This window comes from Lottia gigantea, assembly GCF_000327385.1.
Source record: "Lottia gigantea unplaced genomic scaffold LOTGIsca_41, whole genome shotgun sequence".
NCBI lineage: Eukaryota > Metazoa > Mollusca > Gastropoda > Lottiidae > Lottia > Lottia gigantea.
This window is the reverse complement of record NW_008709421.1, coordinates 1,091,758-1,106,143: the sequence shown is the minus strand read 5'-3', so window position 1 is coordinate 1,106,143 and position 14,386 is coordinate 1,091,758. Positions and strand designations below refer to the sequence as shown.

Below are 14,386 nucleotides of genomic sequence, written 5' to 3'. Positions count from 1 at the left end.
AGATTCTGGATAATCGCGTTTCGACGGAAGTGGCGGATGTTGACGTCAGTCGTGACGTAAAGACCAAATTACTTTCTTCTGGGATAGCAGCTTTGTGATATTTCATTGTACGATTTAGTTCATTGTTTTAGCCATTAATCATGATTTAAAAGGCAATTTTGTGATAACGACAAGAGAAACTTCGAAATGAATTCCATAAGGAGATGGTTATATCGACCTAAGGTAGGAGAATAAAGCCTATATCGGCATATTTTTGACCGAATTAAAACGCATAATATGAACGACTACGAGTCCATTTTGCTGCTTTCTATGAGGTCCGTGCCAAGAACATAACAAACAAAAGACTCAAAGGTGTTGTTTTTCGTTTTAACTCAAGCATGTAATGGGATTTCTATGGTTATTTACAGTATTATAGATAGGGCTGATTCTGAGTCAGCTGTTCTATATTTCATGTTAGCAAAATGAACTATTTACCTGTACAACTGCTGGAGTTGGGTAGACTAAAAAAAGAAAGACATGCACAAAAATTATCAAAAATGCCAAGTTGAATTGACACAGATTCACAGGTAATCCCCCCCCCCCCCCCTCTCCCACATGCAATGAATCCCCTTGCCTAAATTATCCCTGTCAATTTAGTGATTTTCTTATGGATTCTCTATTCTAATTCAATTCTGTGAATTATGTCCAGTGGCAGTATATTGACACATATGTCATCTTGAAATTAGATTTGCAAAGACAGCTGTTATACTGAGATTTTTATGAGCGTCTTAATCCTCTGGTATAATTATTGACTATTGACACAGACTCTGATCTCATAGTGACGTGGAGATATTAGTGACAGTCAGTGAAAGTTTTATTGTAACCGAATGATCAGTTGGCCTGTAGAAATACCTGATAGATCTGTATTCTTCTTGGACATAGACATTTGAAAGTTTTATTGCAGAATCATTGTTGAAAGCCTCTAAACAGAGTAAACCTTACCCTTCAATAATTTGTTGTGAATGAAGAAAAAAAATTTATATTCTTTAAAATAAGCTGAAAATATTGAATTTGATTAACTAGGATTACACTCTAGATGGTAGATTCCTTGACATTTGAAACAATTATGAAATATCTTCTTATTAACAGATTATTGGTACCTAACCTACTAACATAGATACAGTACTATATATAGTATATTTAGGTCAGAAATGATATCATCAATGGGAGAATCAATTCCCCCCAGTCTTTGACTTACTGTTTTGTATCATAGGATTACTTTAGATCTTCTTTCTCGATGTTCTTTTGTAGATTTATCTATAAATACAATATGATTTAGATATATCAGTAATGTGGGCAAATGAGTCATGCAATTAAATTTCTTGTTGGTTTTGTTAACGTATAAGTTTCTGATATAAACAGCAAGATTAATATTCTCAAGCATATTATTTTGAGTGCTGACACTAGACACAAAGTTGCCAAGAATTATGCGATTTGCGTACATTTTTAGTACTTTTGAAGACTATTCAGGTATATTCAAGACCCATGTCAACCCATGAAAATATTGAACAACCTGTCCCTTTATTTCAATGTGCATTATTTTATGTCAGCATACACTCTTAATTTCAATAAAACTTGATATATATGTAATTTCAATTTTCACAGTTTAAATAAAGTGAATGATACTAGTAGTCAATCTGTTTTTTGTTTTTTTTGGACTTTTTTTACCCTTATTTTGAAAGTCATTTGACAGTGTCAGGTTCATGTAAAACATTTTGTTAACACAGTTCATGATATATCACTTCTTGTTACATAAAACATTTTGTCAAGTCAAAAGGTGAGATCATGTCACAAAGTTAAATAGTGCCAACTATTATGAAATTGATGTAGTTTTTGACCTCTCAGTGAGTCATATCTTACTCTCCTGATCATATTTTGAATATAATTTTTGGGGATTGTGAAATTCATATTTTGAAATAACTACCATAATATTTTAAGTCATGAATAATGGAGTTGAGTTTGTTTTTGATTCATTGGATTAGCTTTATTATGTAAATTATTATTTTATCAAAAATGATGATTTCTGTATAAAAACTGAAAAATATAACACCATAGACTGCAAGATATTCAATTATGAAATATTTTCTGTTTTCTCTGACCTGATTGTCCTGTTTTGATCCAAAACTGTAGAGTGTGACCAAAATAGTCAAGTTTCTTTGTAAAATCTGTGGTTTTTATTTTCTGTGATAATCAGTCAGTCGAAACATAATATTTTTCGATGAATGTCACAGATGAAATACTGTAAAGCTTATGTTAGACTCATTTCACTTTAAGAGATCTCCAATAAGGAAGTGCAAAATGATGTTAAATTTCACCAGAAAAACTTATTTTTCTCTATTGTTGAACAAAAACTAGAATAAATAATATCAGATACAAATGTTTAATTGGGTGTAGCTTTATAAAAATAAGTGTTGATTTCTGTTGTTCATGTTTTAATATCATTTTTACTTTTTTTCACCTTAACATAAGCTTAGGTTTTCTGTTCTGATGTTACTTTAACACTATGATTTATGCCTAGGCCAGTACTTTCATTGAAACTAGTCTCAATACACCTTAACACTAAACTTCATGAGTTGAGGTGATCTTGGGCCATTTTAGGATTTTTTGGTCTTGTGTTTATTACTAAATATAGCAGGCATCGACAATTTTTAATTATAAGCTTATAAATAGTACAGATGTCTTTTAACAGCCAACTTTGAAATAAAGGCTAGAGGTAGAACTGCAATTATTAGATTTTTTTGTCAAATATGTTAGCTAAATCTTTTGAAATTGATCATAAATAGTTACCTATCGACTAAAATTGATTTACCGGTACCCGGTTGTTTAAAAAATGAGTAAACTCAGACACAGATGGCAATTATTGACACTTGTTTTAGTTGTTAAGTCTTCAAGACATTGACAAATGCAGAAATTACACAGAATGTTTTGGGATTTGAAGTGTGCTGTTTCAAGGGAGTGTAAAAAATATGTTCATTGATGTTAAATGGACAGGTGCAGCTTTTATTCAACCAACAGTACCATAATCTCATAAACGGGTGAGCTAATCAGTAATAATGTTCAAAGCTCACCGTCGAAATTTTAGCCTTCAAATTCATGTGTGTCCAGAATTATCATTGTTTGTTAGTTTGAAGACATCTTGTCTTTTCTTAAGATTATCCCTTATAAGGAAATATAGAAAACACAAGCTTATAGAAAAAAAAAGTTAAAGTTTGAGTGATTTTGAAGAAATTTTGTGATTTTCTTAATTTCTTGTGCTTCTAAAGACTATTGACATAAGCTTATATATTTCAAGACCCAAATCAACCCCCTGATAATGGCTGAAAACGTGTCCCTTTAATTATTGCTCTTTTGCATAGAGTAGAACAGGGAACAAAAGAACTCGCAACAATTGATAAGCAGTCTGAAAAACCAAAAAATAACTTAATTAGCAAGAATTTATCAAAAGTGTTTCAGACTGCTAATCAATTGTCGCAAGTTATTTTGTTCCCTGCGCCGTAACATCCAAATTGGATCGCAAACTTGGTTATTTTTTTTCCTAGAGTAGAGTGACTGTCAGTCCTTCTTTAATCTAAAGTGCACATATGTATTATACTTGAACCTACTCGAACCTTAGTGATGGTGCACGATTATGATATTAATGAAGTCATCAATTATTGCTCATATTACATGTTAAGTAAACTTGAAAATATATAGCAGCCATGTCAATCTCTTATCACAAAGACATTCAGGCCTACTCTAAAGCTACTTGAAAATGAAATATACTTTTCTGTAAGGCTATTTGAGATCAGTGGAATAATTAGGCAGTAATTTGTTTACATAAGATAGTATCTCTTATTAATCTATTAGTTGTGTACCTATGTTGATCAGTGAATATTTTGACTTTAATTCACAAATATAAGCTTAGCCATTGTGTTTACTGATTCAAATTAAGTTGTTTCTATATCATTACTGTTAGCTGGTAATTTGGATTGTGGAATGATTCAGGTATGTAAGCTAACTGAGTCAGTCAGTTGATGCTAAATTTCATTGTGAAAGCAACTCCAAAAAACAGTCTTGTTAAATTTACAACAAAAATTCCTTCTATTTTTTATTACATTAACTTTTATTTTTAATAAGCTTATAGCCACTTCAGTTAGGGTCTAAAGACTGGCCTCTTTTGAACAATCAACATTCATCTGTTTGAGTTCACCGCCAGCCAAACTTATTCCAGACCTCTCAGTGTCTTATTTTTCTGGGAACACACCTTTTTTTTTGCGTCATCCCAGCATTGGAGACGTTAAGAATTTGATTTGCTGGTATTTAAAAGTTGATAAAAAAAAACAGAACGAAAGCTTGGTCTAATTTTATCTAGATTACTGAGACCTATAAGCTTATTCTACTGATCTGGGCAGCTATTTACCACAAATGTTTCAGTTGGTCATATTTAACCCATTAACTGATATTAGTCATACATATATTTAGTAAGTAGTTTGGTATTGTCTGTGTAAGTATATCAGGACAGTATGTTAGCCACTCACATATTTTTGTAAACATTGTGTTCTTATCAGAAGTTCATCTTGTTTTTATAGTGGCATGTGTTGTTTACTATTGTACCTTTGGTCAAAACCTGTTGTCTTGGTCTACATTAGTTACTTGTTATCTTTTCAAATGCATGTTTAATGTGTAAAAGAAATTAAAGCTATCAAGAAATTAAATTAAAGACAATGTCAGAAAATAAAAGGATAAAGGTCAAGACTGCTCTTAAAAAAATTATCTTTGACAATCTCAACTGAACAGGCTGATATTGGCTATATATACAAGTACATTCAGAAAATTGCACCATATGAAACCAAATAAAAATATCCATTGAAAATATTTCATAAATTGAGTAGGCCTAGAAATTGATTTTTTTGCCAAAAAGACAAATGTTTTCAGGCCACAGGCTTTGAAAGAGGGGAGTGGGGTGGGTTGCTCTGTGACAACTGACCAATTTCATTTTTTCAACTTAAGTCCAAACCTAGTGATCCCTCTGAACATACAACTTGCCCTCCGAACAATCATGTCTGGCTTTAGGCCTGATTTTATATTTGTTAGGATTTTATACATTATTTTCTTCGTATATAATGATTATAAACTTATATTTATCTATTTTCAGAGGACAGATACGTCATTGTTGGCACAATTTTTCTATGCTGATGAAGATTTGAATTTAGTAGCAGCTGAATTGGATAGTTTTGATGGGAGGAAAGATCCAGAGAGATGTTCTCTATTAGTAAACCAGTTGAGAACATGTCAAGATCGTGTTCTCAATATTATTCAGCAGATTATGGAAGATGCTATTCCATTACAACGAGCTAGTAGAGACTTTCGAGTCAAGTTTCCTGATGATGTCATACAAGAGAATTTATCAGGCCAGTTGTGGTTTGGGGCTGAGGTAAGTTGCTAGATGAACATTTATAAATTTGGATAAGTGTATCACTTCATCAATTCTCTCGACTTGCGAATTATGTGTAGAGTAACATGGAATAATGTCAGAAATACTGGTATATTTTAGATAAATTTCTTGCCAACTGTTAACCTGTTATTGTTATTAATGTTAAATAGATATCAACCCTGTATTCAGGTAGCCGAGGACTTCATAGTGTTTAGTTGTGTTGTAAGCTTATTTGATGAATCGTGCAATGTTAATTAAAATAATGTTAAAATGTGTCTGACTTTAATACAGGGCTGATTGGAAGTTATTCTGAGGCTATAGGCTTTATACAGACAGCTTACTGGAGATTTACTTTAACTTACCTAGCCATTAATATATATATAGATTTGTACTTTTTAATCTAGCTATAGTTCCTAGTCATGAATAAGTGATGCTGTTGGATTGCTGCTTCCAAATATGTCTGCTTAATTATTGAAAAAGTAGAATTAGAAATACCATTTAAAACTTTTATGTTAGAATAAAAAATGAATCAACAAGATTCTAATTACTTATAATCTTGTTTTTCTGGCAATGTTGTCAAAATTTCAGGTGTTGAAGGGATTGTAAAGTGGGTTTCTTAATTTTTTATGTGTCATCAATTTGCACCATTCCAATTTTCAGTCAGACTTCTGTGGCTCCTGCAATTCCTCAGATAATAAATGTCTAATTGCCAATATGCTTACTCGTATCACATAAGGTCCGTCTCTATTAATCATCAAACGCTTAGTTTTAGTGGAATTGCAGGAACCACAGAAGTCTGACTGCATATTGGAATGATGTAAATTGATGCTATCTGTATCCTCGATACACATACAAAATTTAGAGAACCTCTTTATATTCCCTTTAATACTAGGCTATCAGTATACTGGTAATTGAATCAATGACAACTAATGGATATTCTGATAATAAGGAAGTAAAAGACTGGTAAACTAATTAAATGCTGTGAAATAACTAAATGAACCTTACATTATTATTCGAATATGAAATATTATACATTACCGGTATACGTATTAGGTATATTATATAAAAGTTTACATTTCATTTTCAAATTGGATCAATACCACTACTTTATCTTTTTAAGCCAAAATTTAAAAAAAAGATGCTGCAGATATTTTGTTAAGAAATATGTTGAGGTGTTTCATCAGTTTACATTAGATTAAGAATTAGCCCAAAAAAAACAGTTGTTAAAAACTTTGCACTTTGTTGTGATTGTGAAATCTTTTAAATGATATTCCGTAATATAAAGGTTAGGGTGCAACGAACAGTAGGAGGCACGTATGCCTTTTCCAAAGAGAAACTTTTTAGACATATTTGGCTTTATGTTGTTGATAATTTTTTCTAAATGACAGTTTTGAGACTACATAGTTTTATTGTCCAGGAGTGGAAGTTTTATTATGTCACATTTTTAAAGATAGCTTTTTAGGTTGTCTAACATAACAAGTTAAACCTGATAGTGAGTCAGACCACCAGCTGATTTCATATCATTAATCTACATTTCACGGTGTATTACATTATCAAGTTGGGATGACTAGACCTTCCAAATACTTACTGATTTCAGGTCAATTTTTAAATTCAAGTTGTGGATCAGCTAACATCTTCAGTGTTTGAGCCAAATAAATGAATCAATCATCTTACCGTGATAGTGCCTTTATTGAGCCTAATTACCTCCCTTGATGTCGCCAAAGTCACTGGCAATGACCAATACGGTCATCAGCATCCTGCGGCATCTGTTTTCAATGATTGAAAATTAATTTTCTTTTGCGATAGCAACCTCTGTCACTTGCATCAGAATTATAGCATAAAATCCTGGTCATAATATAGATGGAGATTTTATTTAAAAATGAATTTAAATAAGTTGAAGGAGTAATATCTACTACCAGTACAGAAAGGTTTATCAATGGCTAATATCACCTTTAAGATTAAAATTCCTATGATATAGTTTGTATAAAATTGATTATAATGTGAGCTTATTGGTAGAAGAGACAGGTGGTATTAATATTCTCTGGATCAGATATATTGATAAAGCTATATAATGATATTGTCAATAAAAGGGGTAAGCTTACAGCTTCAAATTTGTGACATATGCTTGTAAATTTTTATTCATGAATTGAACATAGACTTGATGTCACTTTCTAGAAAAGGGTGTTAAAATGTCCTATTCTGTATTTAACAGTGTTTAGCAGCTGGTTCCAGTATTATGAACAGAGAGATAGAGAGTGCCACTATGAGACCATTAGCTAGAGCATTAACTAAGAATTTAGATAGTTTAAGATCAGTATTAAGAGAACAATGTCTACGTAATATCAACCAGTACACAGAAAGGGTAAGCATTACATTTACTTACAGATAGTTATCTTATTCAAAGGCCATTGCTTTCATGGAAATTTGACGGGTAAGATCTGTTGATTCACACTTATCCATCATAGTGGATACAGATTGTGAACATTGCAGCATGGCTCATTCTAATGGTCAATGGTCAGATCGTATTGATGCTAGAAAATGGATCATGAGAAACTGACATTTTTCAATCATTTGTGTGTTTGAGTAAAATGTAAATTTCTTGCGTTTATTTCAGATACGAGAATCGTTAGTGATATTTGATAAGTTATTCGCTGAATTTGAGCTCAGGTAATTTCTTTTTAATTGAAGAATAATCCTCATTATCACTTAATATTGAAAAATGATACTGATTAATTACTTGCTATTTGAGAAAGAAGGATAAACCTCAACATCTTGCTATGTAGGCCTACCTATAACCGGGCAATAAGCTTCAATGGAGATTTGGCAGTAAAAATAAAGTATTAATGCATATGAATTAAGAACTATTTTATATTATAGTTATGTAAGTGCTGTGCTACCTGTCAAGACTAAATGATAATTATTATTTTATATTATAGTTATGTAAGTGCTATGCTACCTGTCAAGACTAAATGATAATTATTATTTTATATTATAGTTATGTAAATGCTATGGTACCTGTCAAGACTAAATGATAATAATTATTTTATATGATAGTTGTGTAAGTGCTATGGTGCCTGTCAAGACTAAATGATCATTATTATTTTATATTATAGTTATGTAAGTGCTATAATACCTGTCAAGACTAAATAAGAATTATTATTTTATATTGTAGTTATGTAAGTGCTATGGTACCTGTCAAGACTTAATAAGAATTATTATTTTATATTGTAGTTATGTAAGTGCTATGGTACCTGTCAAGACTAAATGATAATTATTATTTTATATTATAGTTATGTAAGTGCTATGGTACCTGTCAAGACTAAATGATTATTATTATTTTATATTATAGTTATGTAAGTGCTATGGTACCTGTCAAGACTAAATGATTATTATTATTTTATATTATAGTTATGTAAGTGCTATGGTACCTGTCAAGACTATGAGAGAATATGATATGGTACAAGAAATAACTGTTTTATTCTCAGAAACTGTTCAACGGTAAGTATCCCCATAATCCAGAATCGATTACTTTTTGTCAAAATACATCTTTGTTTATGCCATCCTGATTTTTTTGATTTGAACATCTGTTAGATCTAATAAGCCATATTGGAATGTTTGTTTGATTGATGAACCAGTTTTGAATTTGTTGATGTATTTTATCACTACAGGGCTGTGAAGTTAGGTCACCTCAGTGAAGAAATGATCAATGAATATGATCCAGCTTTAATGTTTACCATTCCTAGATTAGCTATTGTCTGGTAGGTACTCTATATTCTATTTATGACAATACAGAGCCAGATATGTCACATTCAAAATGTTCTCTTCTATTCCCTTCTCTGCCATTTAGAATTCTGTTTACATATACTTTTTTTTTCATTCAATTTATTGAGTCTCTGGTTTTTTTTCATCACCAATCTGGCATCCCTCTTTTGTGTACAGAAGGCTAGTTCCTGTCTCCCAAAATATCCTATCAAAATTTATCAGAAGCTTATCCCTATTGTTCAGTGAGATCTTTAAATTTGGAAAATTAACCCTCATTTTAGAAATGTCTGTTTTGCTGTAAGAAAGCCTTCAACTAAATGGGGCCATTCGTATCTATTTAGTCCAATAAAATCTATTTTTGAAACTTGTTAAGTGATATCTGAAAGTAAAAATGTCTAAATGACCCTATTATCTTAATCTCATGTTATATATGTGTTTCAGTGGTTTATTGGTACATACTGAAGGTCCTGTTAATCCAGATAATGGTCCATTAGGTGTTTCTGAAATGTTTCGTCCATTTATAACTTTATTATTAAAAATAAGGTAAGATGAATTTTATAACATTCTTAACTTCAGAGTTCACTATTTTTTTATGCAACATTTGGTTTCGATGTTGAAGGAGGGTTTTCTATATGCTACAAGTTAAATAGATATGTTCTCATGCATATTCATTGGTTTCACTTTGTCCTGGGTCAAAAAACAAAGAGTCCTTTTTGTGATAGCAGAAAAAATGGATTAACACATTTCATTGACAAAGGTTTCATGCTGCTTTTTCAATAAAAAACATGTTTTTACATTAGATTTTCTGTATTTCCCTATCCTTCACTATAACAAGTCTGAAATGTTTTTGTTATATTTTGCAGGGAGTTGTTGTGTACTTTAAATGAAGATGAGCTTTGTACATTAGAAAGAGCTTTATGTAGTACTGATGAACCATATTTTACAAATGAAACTATAGGTAGTTCATGTCAAACAGATTTCAAGCCAGATGATGAAAGTTCTGTAGAATCTTCAGAAATAAGTTTTCATGATGCTTTAGAGAATGTTTTTACACCAAGTGATAGGAATCCAGGTAACAGTGAGGCAGCTACAGTTCATAATGAACTCACTCCCGACCACAGTGAACGGCCAACAAGTTTAGAAAACCAAACAGACAATTGTGGCACCATGAAAAAATGTGATAGCAATGATAGTGGCTTACATAGTGAGAACATTAGCAATTCTGATAGCTTATACACTGTCTCATCAAGTGATTCTCACAATACTTTAAACACTGCTGAATTATCTCCCTTGAGTGAAGGGGAGATGACCCCATTTAATTTACCTGCAGAAAGGGAGGTTACTGCTAAAGACTGTGATATAGTTTCTGTTGAAGTTTTTAATGAACTGGTTACTGAAGAGACAGGAAGGTTGTGTGGTGACTTTCTTGATGAAGCTTACCGATCTGTTTGCTCAATTTGTCAGAGTAATGAACAATGTGTGACATGTAAACATCAATCTTGTGATATTTGCTCACAATCGGACAATTTGTCTTCCATGGTGGAAACTGAGGAAGACGTCTATGACCCAATGACAGTCCATGACAATCTTTCACAATGCTCAGATAATCAAAAACCTCCTTGCACTGATGATCACAATTTGAATGAGAAAACTGATATTCCTAGACCAAAAGAACCCATTGTAGTATCTGGACGTTCATCAAGATCTCGCTCTCACTGTAAATGTAAATCACAAGTAGAGTCCGCTCCATTTGAAAGAACAAAGACTGATTCATCAGAGCCTGCCTGTCACAGTTGTTTACAAGTACCGAAACTTAGACTACATCGATTACGTTATGCTGAGAGTTGGGGTTCTAATTGCTCAACTTGCAGATGTCGTGCCTCGAACCATGAATTTGATTGTGATAATGAAAGGTAAATGGCTTATCTTTGCTACTACAGATTTGAGCTGTCTATAATTTGGTGTTCATTAGGGATGGTTGGCAACTAAAGGTATCTTGAAGTTGTTTTGATAATAACTATTATCAATTTTCAGAATGCTTTAACCCACAACTATTGACAGTCTAGTTAATCAAAACAGTTTGATTTGCTTTCTGACTACCGAAATTAAGTAAGTTGTATGAATAAGTAAAGATTATCTATTTTCTTATAACAAAATGCTATTTGTTTATGACTTTTTTTAGTTGTGGAAGTAGTGATACCAGTTCCTATACATCAGAATGTAATGATGATGAAGAAATTGCTCTAGCTGTTCAAGCTGCTGAATCAGCATCACGAAATGAAGCTAGATCACGATTCCGTAGCAGTAGTGATATGATACACAGATTGTTTGTCTGTATCTCAGGTATGATAGACAAGGGTTGAAACTCTATCAATATCTGTTGAATCATACCCAAATTCAAACTTGTCTAAAATCTTGTGGATATAATCCTAGCTTTTTGTTTTTTTTTTTTACTGTTATATATTACCAGTTTTCTTGACCTCTGAATAATTTGATCATATTCGAAATGTTGTGCACTATATGATTTGCATGCTAAAGATTTCATGTGATAAATAAAAGAAAGAAGGCTGATGCCTTGCTTAAGCAAAAATACCTCTCATTGCACAATGCATAGCATTTCTTCTCCAGTAATGTTTTAAAAGAGTCTTAAGTTTATTGATATGAGAATATCAAAATATCTCAACATTTCAACATTAACTTCAGATGTGTCGAGGCACAGGAAAGTTTTTCTAATAAAATTTTTGAAAATGATTTTGTCTTTTTTCAGGTGTAGCTGATCAACTTCAAACTAATTTTGCCAGTGATTTAAGGAATATATTAAGAGCTGTATTTGATATGAATTGTTCAGAACCTTTAATGAGTTTTGATACCAGTCCAAGTAAATCTGACGTTATATTACATCCTGGTACTAGTACTAGCCAATCAGAGACAAGTATCAATAGACGCACTGCTAGTAGCGTTCGAAGAGAACTGCGTAGACGCAGACGAAGACTTCAAGGTTTGTATTCTTCAATCTCTTTGAGAAAAAGGAATTATGTGATTTTCCTATAGTTTCAGCATAATTCTGAAAACTAATCCAAATCAACTCCTGAAAATGCTGATTGTTGCCTTTTAGGAGGAATGATCAGAATTGTTCCCTTCACACATGCTGTTTTAAATCTAGGCCTCTTTGCAAAAAATCTGAGACTTTGGTTCGGTCAATCTTGTTCGTAAGGGACCTCTGGGACAGATTAATGCTCAGACTTAATATTTCTATTTACCCTAATTTCTTATGATTTCAACACTATTTAACTGTGGTGTGCAACCAAATTATTATTATTAATATTTTTTAATTAACAGAACCACCTAAATGGATGCCTGATGATCTAAGTTTCCATTGTATGGCCTGTAAAATACCATTTACATTTGTTAGAAGAAGACATCATTGTCGCAATTGTGGAAAGGTAAATAAAGAGTTGCTTCCCTTAGTTTGAAGTAAAAATTTTATTGGCAAATTTCTATGCTTTTTGTCATAGAAATGTAATTAAGTTTTTGGAGCTTGTTTTTCAGCCTCAAGGAGATGAACATTAATGAATTTTTGTATCAACAAGAATAGATGTCATTGCTATTCTCAGGTTGCTTGGTGCAAATTTTTTTATGAATTGATTATGCTGTAGTACATTGTGCTTTTAACACATCTTACCATCAGAGACTTATTTTTTTTTTTTACATTTCAGATATTTTGTGGAAGATGTTCTACCAATTCTGTGCCTTTACCTCATTTTGGTCACATAAAACCAGTAAGAGTGTGTAATAGATGTTTCATGTTTCAAGTTACCCCATTTACAGTTCAGCAGACGGCATAGACAGTTTCTAGATACCCCAACCACCATTACAAATCTTTTTAGATATAAGAAATGGCAGTTTTTATCTACTGGATTTTACTTTGAATATTGTTTGCTTTTGGAATGCTTTTTTTACTGGAATATTTGCACATGTATCTGTTTTTTAGTACAACTAATGTATTGATAAATATTTTCAAAGGTAAAATAGTAGAGAACAAGGCAATTTTATCACTTTGAAAATAACCTTGCTCAAAGAAGACAATTTAACAGATAAACTAATGAAGTTCTTTTGTATGTTTTTAGTTGAATATAATCATGATCTTATATTTTGTACAATTGTTGTATTGTTTTATGTTATGTTTTTATATGTAATCACATCCCCCCTTCGTGCGAAACAACTTTTTTTACCAATTTTCTTATGCGTTCAATTATGTCCATTTTAACTGTGTTGTTATAATAAGAACCACTTTAACCAGTCTTGTATGACTGAAAATACAAATGTCTATTTGTGAGGTTTGAACACATTTGAGCCAGTTTATTGTAAATTCTAGAATCAGCTAGCTGATGAGAATTCTGCTGTAAAATGGCTGTTGTATATATATGATAATGAATCTTGTTAAAATGTAATGGTAATAACTAGAATAGTAGTAGAGTTTGGACTGGTCCATACTTAGTGTAGGCTGTTCAGTAAAGTAGAAAATGTCATTTTGTAAGGCCTTAAACATATCATTGCTCTGTGATACTAAACCTGTGTATTATTGTTGTTAGTGCTTATAACTCATAGTGCTTATACATTTGGGGAAAAGGGGACACAACTCATACTTAAGCTAACTCTTTATCATTCATCAATAGAAGGAAATTACATGAATCGTCCTTAAGTTACTGCTTTTTGTCAAGTATCTGGAAACCTGCATATGGGCTTAAATTAGAATTACTTGCTAGTGTAAATATTATTAAATTGCATTGAAATTTGCCATCTAAATTTTTGGTTAAATTGAGGGGTTTTCAATTTGGGAGAAATTTTGAAATTTTAGGGGGGTATTGTTTGTAGACAATCATTATTTCAGCTGTTTTATTCAGTCATACTATATTCTCTGACATTAAAAAGAGAAAATTAAGGATTTATGGTAAGAATTTATGGTAGGGATTTATAGTAAGACTTTATGGTAAGGATTTATAGTAAGGATTTATATTAAGGATTTATAGGGATCAGGATCCTGAAAGGGGTAATAGAAAGAACCTCTGGTATGGATGTATACTTCTGTGGACATGCTGTAAGCTTGTCAAATCATTGCTAATTTTAGATAAGTTTTAGATTTATGATTTTATGTTCGTCATTGTACCAGTG

General features: G+C 31.8%; 2 protein-coding genes across 2 annotated transcripts; both read left to right on the top strand.

The window, feature by feature from the left end:
* Nucleotides 1-186: 186 nt before the first annotated feature.
* Nucleotides 187-9,214, top strand: LOTGIDRAFT_122573 (hypothetical protein; the record flags this gene model as incomplete). Its single annotated transcript, XM_009060244.1, has 6 exons — nt 187-222; nt 5,174-5,452; nt 7,665-7,814; nt 8,067-8,119; nt 8,861-8,950; nt 9,121-9,214. The coding sequence occupies 6 exons, from the start codon at nt 187-189 to the stop codon at nt 9,212-9,214; spliced, it is 702 nt and encodes a 233-aa protein (XP_009058492.1).
* A 2,267-nt stretch (nt 9,215-11,481) lies between these two features.
* On the top strand, nt 11,482-13,053 carry LOTGIDRAFT_87572 (hypothetical protein; the record flags this gene model as incomplete). The annotated part of the gene is made up of 4 exons (XM_009060164.1): nt 11,482-11,557; nt 11,982-12,212; nt 12,554-12,657; nt 12,931-13,053. Coding segments are annotated over 4 exons (534 nt in total), but the record flags the coding sequence as incomplete, so codon positions are not given.
* Nucleotides 13,054-14,386: the final 1,333 nt, after the last annotated feature.